The sequence below is a fragment of the Sinohyriopsis cumingii genome, chromosome 5 (genome assembly GCF_028554795.1).
Source record: "Sinohyriopsis cumingii isolate HCF-2022 chromosome 5, ASM2855479v2, whole genome shotgun sequence".
NCBI lineage: Eukaryota > Metazoa > Mollusca > Bivalvia > Unionida > Unionidae > Sinohyriopsis > Sinohyriopsis cumingii.
The window spans coordinates 87,797,817-87,806,513 of record NC_142965.1 but is presented as its reverse complement, the minus strand read 5'-3'; the positions used below and the strand labels follow the sequence as shown (position 1 = coordinate 87,806,513).

Genomic DNA, 8,697 nt, shown 5'->3' with positions numbered 1-8,697 from the left:
TCAAACCATTAACCACTTAATGACTTCTAATAGCTGGACAGGCAGAATAAAGATAGTGTGAAAGAAAGCAATACACTAATTTAGGTATCAGAGTAATTTTTAGTCGGGTGAGATAATGTTTTAGAAAAAAACAGTCGATTAGTTTAGATAAGTGATAAGGTAGATGTTCATCCTCCAGAATGCCTAGTCGCAATACATAATACACGACGGACCAAGGTACCGAAATATAACTGTAGGCATTCAGCAGGTGGTCGCTATATGCTGGTAACCTATATAGGAAATTTAAAGAAGAATACAAATGATAATCTATATGGGCAACTTTATCCTCATTGATGTGATCATTTTATCCATTATTACTATTATTAGAAGTCATGGTCCATTTAAAATATCTGAATTTTTAAAATGTTTTCCCAATTTCTTCTACCCTTGGTAAGAGACCTACCAGGGCCCAGCAACGTGGAATTAATTGCCCACTGAACTTAGACACAAAGACACAATGATCACATTCAAGAGGGCTCTCAAAACTCACTTATTTCGACTGCAAGAACAAACTTAAAGACTTAATAATGTTTCCTATCTTAAATATTCTCAGCATGTTTAATATTTTCTAATTTCATGGTGTTTGTTTTTGTAATCATATCATTATATGTTTTTTTATCTTACAGGTGTTGTCTAATGTTGTAAAGCGCTTAGAGCTTCTAAAGAGTAGGCGCTATACAAAGTACTCATTATTATTATTATTATTGCTATAGAGTTATGTTTATCAAACATCAAACCAGTCATGAATGTTGTGCTCTTAATAAGGTTAACCGGAGAACAGATTGATTGACAAACACGCATTCGCAGACTCACGATAAACAACATTGCTGGTCCCTAAACATCGGCAGAAATGCTATAATAACAATAATAATAATAATAATAATAATAATATAGCGGCATCATCTTCAGCAGCAACAATACATATTAATAACAGCAAATGTGTTTACAAAATGCGGTTCTTTATGTGTTTACATCAAACGCAAAGCCGATATTTAAATTAAATATCACAAGAACAGTGCAGTTTCTGTTTCTTTGCTGTCAACGCTGAATTAAAAATCAATAACTTACAACTGTGTTTATTTGCTTACACTTTATCAGAATGATTAGATTGAGTTCTTAGCTACGGGACAAACGTGTCTCGATAGGTGTGTTGCTGACCACGTGACCTTATTGCATATATATATATATATATATATATATATATATATATATATATATATATATATATATATAAGAGATACCACGTTTTGCATGCCTTTGACAGAATAGGGGTGTAATTGATATCTATACATAGTCATTAAAGAATAGCCTGGTACGGCTGAGCAATTTGCATGATACTTAGAATGGGCACAACGTTAACACTGAGAGAAAATGTATAGAGATGTTTTTATCTATGAGGGATATAGCAGTGTAATACGTGAGGGTGAGAAATTGTTTTATTTTCAGCAGTGTACGACAACCAAGAAGTTATTGATTTTTGCAATAGAATAAGCTCGGCAGAACGACCATTTGTTTATCAACTTAAGAACCAACTAACGTACGTACGTGTTTAAACACAGTTTGTAACAAGTGTATCTACAAGCATTGTATAAATTACAACCTTGTTTATTCGAGTACACTTCGCAAGAATTTTTAAAGTTATGCCATTTTAGTGTTTAAGTATAGTTCTCATTTACGAGACAAGGGTGTGTTTCGATATCTGTTTTACATGACCTTACGGTATACAGGGTACGAAGTTGTATACTCTGATATTCTAGAGGTGAGAGGTGTAATGCATCTAAATACTTGCATTTAACTTCAGACTAATACTTGTAGACCTAGTACGGATGATACCGTAGACCTAGGTTTTTGTATTCGATTTAGAAGTGTGACAAAGTTGTTAAATACAGACGACATATACAACAGACTTGGCAAGACAGTAACAGAGAAGTTTAATATGTGACTTTTAAAAACTAGTTCTTCCTTGTCTCAACATTATATAGCAACCAGGAAGTCAGGGATTTCAAATATGGAAGACACTCAGCACATGATAAACAATCAGTTAGATTGTCCAATTTGTTTAGAAACTTACGAGTGGCCTAAAGTGCTGACGTGTTTACACACATTTTGTGAGAAGTGTATATGCAAATATATACATAGTCTTAGGAGGGAAGACACACAGTCAGACAAAATTGCGTGTCCAGTTTGTAGAAGCGAGATACCTGCCACTGCTATTGACCAAACCCCAGATGACTGGGCCGCCAAACTTCCCATAAATTCAACGGTCCTGGCACTTTTAACTTCAGGGAGGTCTAGGAGACTTTTGTTGTTGTGGGGTTTAACACCATATTTCAGCACACGATAGGCTATGCATGGCGGCCAGTATTAATGGTGGAGGAAGAACCCTGGAAAACCCCAGGAAGAACCACCGACCCACGAGAAGCTACTGGCAAGCTTTCTCACATACCCACATTGGCTAAATCCTAGACTCGAACCCAGGCAGACAGATGTGAGATGGCAGTGATCCGTAGCGGAGAGCGCTTTAGACCACTCGGCCACTCGGGGTCCCAAGGCCTGGGAGACATGATCCAGTGTATTGTGAACCGTGTTCAAAGGACGGTAGGCGTCATATCTCAGTAGCGTACATAATACCATTGCGATACTAGCTACAATTGTCATAAAACTTTAAGATGAGCAATGACCATATTTTCAGCATAAATACATTGCCTGATAATCCGAATGCAAATGAAACTGACGATAGAATATATCGGTGCTCATGCCACAGTAAAAGATTCACTTATTTCTGCTCACATCACAAAGAACGTTGCTGTTATAAAAGTGCAATCAATGTGCATAGAACTTGCATAGAGTTGGCTAATATCGAAGATCTAGCTAAATGTATAAAAGAGAGGAATGGCCCTAAGCAAATATTGGACAATTTAGAGGCTGTAAAAGAGCTATTCCATATTTTGCTAGAGAAGAAGTCAAATTGCATAAAACCCATTGACAACCAGCAGAAAAAAAGAGATAGCAAAGTCTCTCCAAGACTGGAGAATTGCAACGAATGAATGGTCATATAGACACGGTTGAGACAGATACACTGCAAAAATTAGACCAGGTCTGTAAACTGAAACAATAGTTGTTTCTGATCATATTGCAGAATGTAAGAGTTGCTGCAATAGAAACGTCTCACAGGATTTTAAATGAAGGTACCAAATCTGCTGATGACACAAAAGTATTCATGACAATAGGGAGAATATCAAAATACGTGCAAAATTATTTAAAAAGGTATGACGTGATTGAACAAGATTCGGAAGAGGTTCAAATTGAATTTCGATATAATAAAATACCTGAAGATTTTGTCCAAGCCTGGAGTTCAATAGGGGAAGTGGATAGAAAGAGGTGCAGAATTCCAAAATTGTCATCGAGCACATCATTAGGGTCAGCACGTCTTAGTGTGGAGTACAATCATGGTAAATACAATAATCTCATCAAGAAAAGCAATACAAGAATTGTCATCGATCGGAAGCATACACTAACTGTCGATCAGTGTAGATATGTTCAAGCATTTTACATGTTTCTAAGTACAATTCGGCGTATGTAGCTATTCAGCAACGTGTACTTGTACGTAGACATACATACATACATACATACCATACATACATACATACATACATACATACATACATCGACTTCAGTATATCGACAAAAGAGAAAGCGCTTATCTCTGGATCCTACCGACATTTAAAGTATGTATGCATGATTACATTAAAACTTATGTGAAATGACACTAATATATTGTGTTTTTTTCTTTCTTCAGGTCCCACGAGAGCTGTTCTGACGAAAGTTCATGTACATGTATACAGTCAATGTTAATGCCTTGAAAAATGCTAGAACAAATGGTAGGTTTTCCACCATGCCGATGATTTTGCACTTTTCTTTGTATGCTGAAGTCAGGAAATTAAGGTGATTGAGATATTTTTAGATGAGAACCTCATATTCGATGGAAACGATGTAATAGTTAGAATCAATAGCTTAGAATTATAGTATAGAATTATATTAAAAGAATGGAAGGTATTCGTGAAGTACGTATACATGATCTATATGATTTCAAGAGGCGTTTCCTTGTTGAAAGATGCATTCATATAGCTGTAAATAGAAAGCGTGGAAAATATTACCATCATTTACTTGTCTTAAAGGTCACTGACGAATGTGTCATCGTCATCCACTATACCTCAATATATCCTATTCTGACGGGTTCTAAAAGTGTAGGAAATCCTGGCAAGATTCAGATAGAGTGGCTATATTACGAAGATAATGATTTTGCTGCAACCTTCCCATTTGAGTCTGGTGTGTATTGTATCATGTCTGACCGATACCCTCGAACGGAAGAGGAGAAAAACGAAGCAACATACCGTGCTTTCAGTCGTTTGGATGAAACAAACTATCATCTATCATGGAATAGTTGTGAACACTATGTCACCTGGGCCCTGACTTGCAAACCGTTCTGTCGACAGCTGGAAAACGTCAGCGTGATGGCCAAATTCCAGATAGACTTCATTGATAAATTTTGTTCTCAGTACCTGAACATATGGTGGCTAATACGTCAGTTCCGTTACCGTTACAAAGCTCTTGGTTCTCTCCCTTTGGAAATTAAGCACACGGTCGAAACACTCACAAGAAGAAGTCTCATCAATATTTTAGGATCAGTTACTGTACACATTATAGCTCAAGTAATTGTATATTCTTTCTGTACTAAGAACCTTCATTTTTTAAATGTCTTGTCATCACTTTATCGGATAATGACTCTCTGGAATGAACTCGAGGGCTTATGCAAAGCGCTAGATGATGGCATCATAAGAAAGGACGATTTTCAGCGAGAACGATTTAAGGCATTGATTTCTGTTCCTACAGGTTGCTTCCTCGGAGTTTTATTTCGATTTGGGGAACGTGAATTCCTTGACCTTTGCAACAAAGACAATGACAATACAAAAAGTGCCAGTATGCTTGAACATCGTACACAAGATATGCAACGCACAAAAAATAGACTATTTCACCTCATATTTAGTGGACAAACACCGAGTTTAATTGCGAAAATATTACTAGATTTTATGTTAATATATTTTATATTTGAGCCCTTTAATTATGCAGTCTCTGGATGTGCTTGCTATGGGATCTACAAAACGATTTGTGGCAAAGTAAAGTTGACATTCAGCTGGATCAAAGAAAAGTTCAAGAAAATCACTGTTATGCAGTACTGAAGATACAAAATCTCTCAAACTAAATTCCACAAAGAGTTTGTTGTATTCTGAAAAGCAATGCATAACATATGGAGAAATTAGATTAACACTCATTTTCAGTAGGATTAGCATGTAATGGGAACAACCGTAAATGCTTGCATTGCCTACAATATCGCAATATGGAAAGAGTCGCCGACCAAGAAAAGTAGATCAGCGTGTCAAATTTATTTTTAAAAGTACGCATATTGTTGTCCAAAGTACCACGTATAACCAAAATATTGGAAATATACAATTGCAGAAAAGCTCACATTAAGTATGATAATGTGAAGAAATGCTGCGCATCATGGAATGCGATGATCATTTTTACGAAAGGCTAGCCACTTCTGGTAAAAACGTTGTTTGTGTGTCTGTTTGTTTGTAGCTCAGCGATGCATGACTTATTATCTTAAATAACGGAACGGATGCATAAGCTAAACACTTGTTACAAATGAGCCAGTCGCATAAATTCATATAATCCAACATAAAATATATCACATTATTGTTCTTCATGACATACACACGTTAAAGTGCATGGCCAATTGGTTACTTAGTACCACTTTAATCTCATTCTTGAATAAAATGTGCCCAGTTTCAATAATAAATAACAAAATAAAGTTATCACACCGATAAATTATTATTGCACTGACAATATAAACTTCACAATCCTTACTATAAATATAACGGTAAATTATACAAACAATGCATGTCGATTTTAAAGTTGAGGGATACTTCGAAATATACAAAGGGACAGGCAATCTTTAACGAAAAGTCAGTACGGCGAATCGAAGAATACATGTTATTGTAAAATATAATTACGGAGTTTGTAAATAAGATTCATGGTGACGCTGTGATGTATATTTAATTTGTATTATTTGTTAGTTATTTTTTCTGGGTTGCTATTGATGATGTGAGAGTCTTGCTTGGACTTGGTCTTGTCTAAAATCAAGTTCATGTTCTTCTTGACCCGCATTATTGGTTTTAGCCTTGTAGCAAATATATTTATCTAAATCTGGGTCTAAAACTTTGGAAAGCACCTATGAATTTCCGGGTCTACCTGTTGTTTACTACACATTTTATACCTTAATTTTAGTACTATCTTTCTAATTATAACTAAGGATTTGTCCTGTAAACATTATGAACCTTCAAGAGGCTATTGTCCATTAGTTATTTTTTATATAGAAAATGTTAATTGTGACCTGAGGTCAAGTAGAGGAAAAAATAGTCTTGTTACTGGAAAAATTATTTATTCATGCTGCAAGATCTTGGCAGAGTCAGTTGTATTATTTTTGTATCTAGAAATTCATTTTGAGCTGGAATTTTATTTATTCAAATTATTTGATTCAAGTAATTCTTCTCTTGAAATACAAAGTGCTCTTCAAAAATAGCATTACTAGAAACCAAGACTTGAATTTAAAGTGAAATTTCAAATAAGGATATATACTTGGAGTGTAACATTGTGGTCCAACAAAAGACTGTTGGTACATCACCACGACACATGCCACAACAGGCACATCAACACCTTCAGGATTTAATTTTTATTTCCTCTAAAGTTTATTCTGAAATTTAAATAAGGTATTGTGTCTTTAGTTCTAAGATTTTTTAGGATTTAATTCACAATACCGTAATTCCAAATGCTACATTTATACTTAGAATTCTCCGGAAATACATTATTTCTTGAATTTTCCAAAGCTTGCTGCTTCCCACTCTTATTTATTACTTATTTTAAAAACAAAATGTCGTAATAACGGAAATGTCAAAGTGCCAAGGGTTCATTTGATATTGCTGCATACCATATTTGCACAGTAAATAGCAAAACCACAAGATGAATGTTTGTCGGCATTGAATATTTGTCATTGCATCGAGAAATATCAGTCGCTACCGGGAAACTCGTATATCAATTTACCTGAATGGGTTAGGATAATAATAGTTTGTATCAGTGTGTGAAGGACCATAATTATGTGTTTGCTTTCCAGTTCATGTTATACTTAGTGTGCAATTATGTAATGAATCTATATTTTTAAATGTATATAACAGATTTCTTGAATGATATCGCAAACAAGTGCATTCAGTGTTGTTTTACCACACTGCGACTAATCTAATTTTAGTGAGAATGCTCGAGCTATACTGTTTTGGGCTATGCTCATTTTAGACGGGAGTTTCAAGCAGGGTGATGTGCCGTCTGGGGGCGAGTTACGCAAATCTCCTTATTTGACCATGGAAGAGAGTAAAACTTGATCGTGTTTGGACGATATAAACAAATATTCAAGTTGTAGAATAGTGTAAACACACGTCTGTCGATTTGTTTGTTTGCCTTGAATGTCTTAAAATAGAACATGAGACATTGCTTGTGCGACACTTGTACGAATTGTCGATATAGGACTCGTGCTTCCAAAATATAATACACATTGTATGTGGACATTATTAATTGACCAAAAAAGGTATCGTTGCCTGGAAGAACAACCGGCGGAATCTATAGTCGCCCATGTGTCTCATTGTTTTCTGAGCCTTTGTAGTACAATTTAGAACGCATTATCCAGACGAAAATACCCTGGTTCACTCACGTGTGAATATGCATGAATTATTGGAACATTGTGACATTCTGTATAATAATACGTCCAACCCATTTGGTACCCACGAGATGAGGAAAACTTACTAGGAATTGTGGACACTGTTCCTAGTTCTTTAAACTGAATATTCAGTACTAGCATACATTGAAAAAAATTGAATATTTGTGTAGAATGCTTGAAAATGTTAATATGTACTGTTCCTTTTTTATTCTTTCTTTCTATCTTTAATTTTTGTTATACAATATCACAAAATATCGTTTGTTGTTTCTCGTTCTTGATTTCCACCGTTACACACAAATATATATTCTAGGAAATTTTTCGATTATTTGGTTTGTATCGCTAAATATAAAGTGTAATCATCTAGATAGGCCTTGAAAATACACTTTAGATAAAAAGTAATTTGTTTGGTAGATGTCTTGTGAAATAAACGATAAAAGGAAAACTGTGCAATGAATTTTGTATATTCGTAAATCTATATGATATGATGGAAGTGGGGCCAAAGGTATGAAGATAAACTGCATTGAAACGGTTAGATTAATGAGACAATTAACGGAAAACACGAAACAGATTTTCAGTGTTCTGTTTTAATATTCCTCTTGCGTTTGCTTACTCATCGAGGACTTCTGTGTATACTGTTGATGCAATGTCACCCTTTATCATGTGTGCTATTTTATTGTTTAACTGCGATATTTGATATTTTTGGTATTACGTTCTTTTTCCATGTTAAACATAAATTCGCATTCCATTGATAGTTTAACTCCATTGTTATCTAAAGAACTATTTGCATGCTGCGTCTCTCATATTCCAGGACCGCGTTATCTTTTGAAAACTCT

General features: G+C 35.0%; 1 protein-coding gene across 1 annotated transcript; it reads left to right on the top strand.

Annotated features, from left to right (window-relative positions):
* The first annotated feature begins 1,337 nt into the window (after nt 1–1,337).
* On the top strand, nt 1,338–8,120 carry LOC149799688 (uncharacterized). Its single transcript, XM_089959047.1, has 2 exons — nt 1,338–1,462; nt 3,839–8,120. The coding sequence occupies exon 2, from the start codon at nt 4,086–4,088 to the stop codon at nt 5,277–5,279; it is 1,194 nt and encodes a 397-aa protein (XP_089815173.1). The 5' UTR covers nt 1,338–1,462; nt 3,839–4,085; the 3' UTR covers nt 5,280–8,120.
* Nucleotides 8,121–8,697: the final 577 nt, after the last annotated feature.

Excerpts from the sequence above, each read along its gene's own strand:
- LOC149799688 (XM_089959047.1), top strand. The coding sequence starts at position 4,086 with ATGGAAGGTATTCGTGAAGTACGTATACATGATCTATATGATTTCAAG.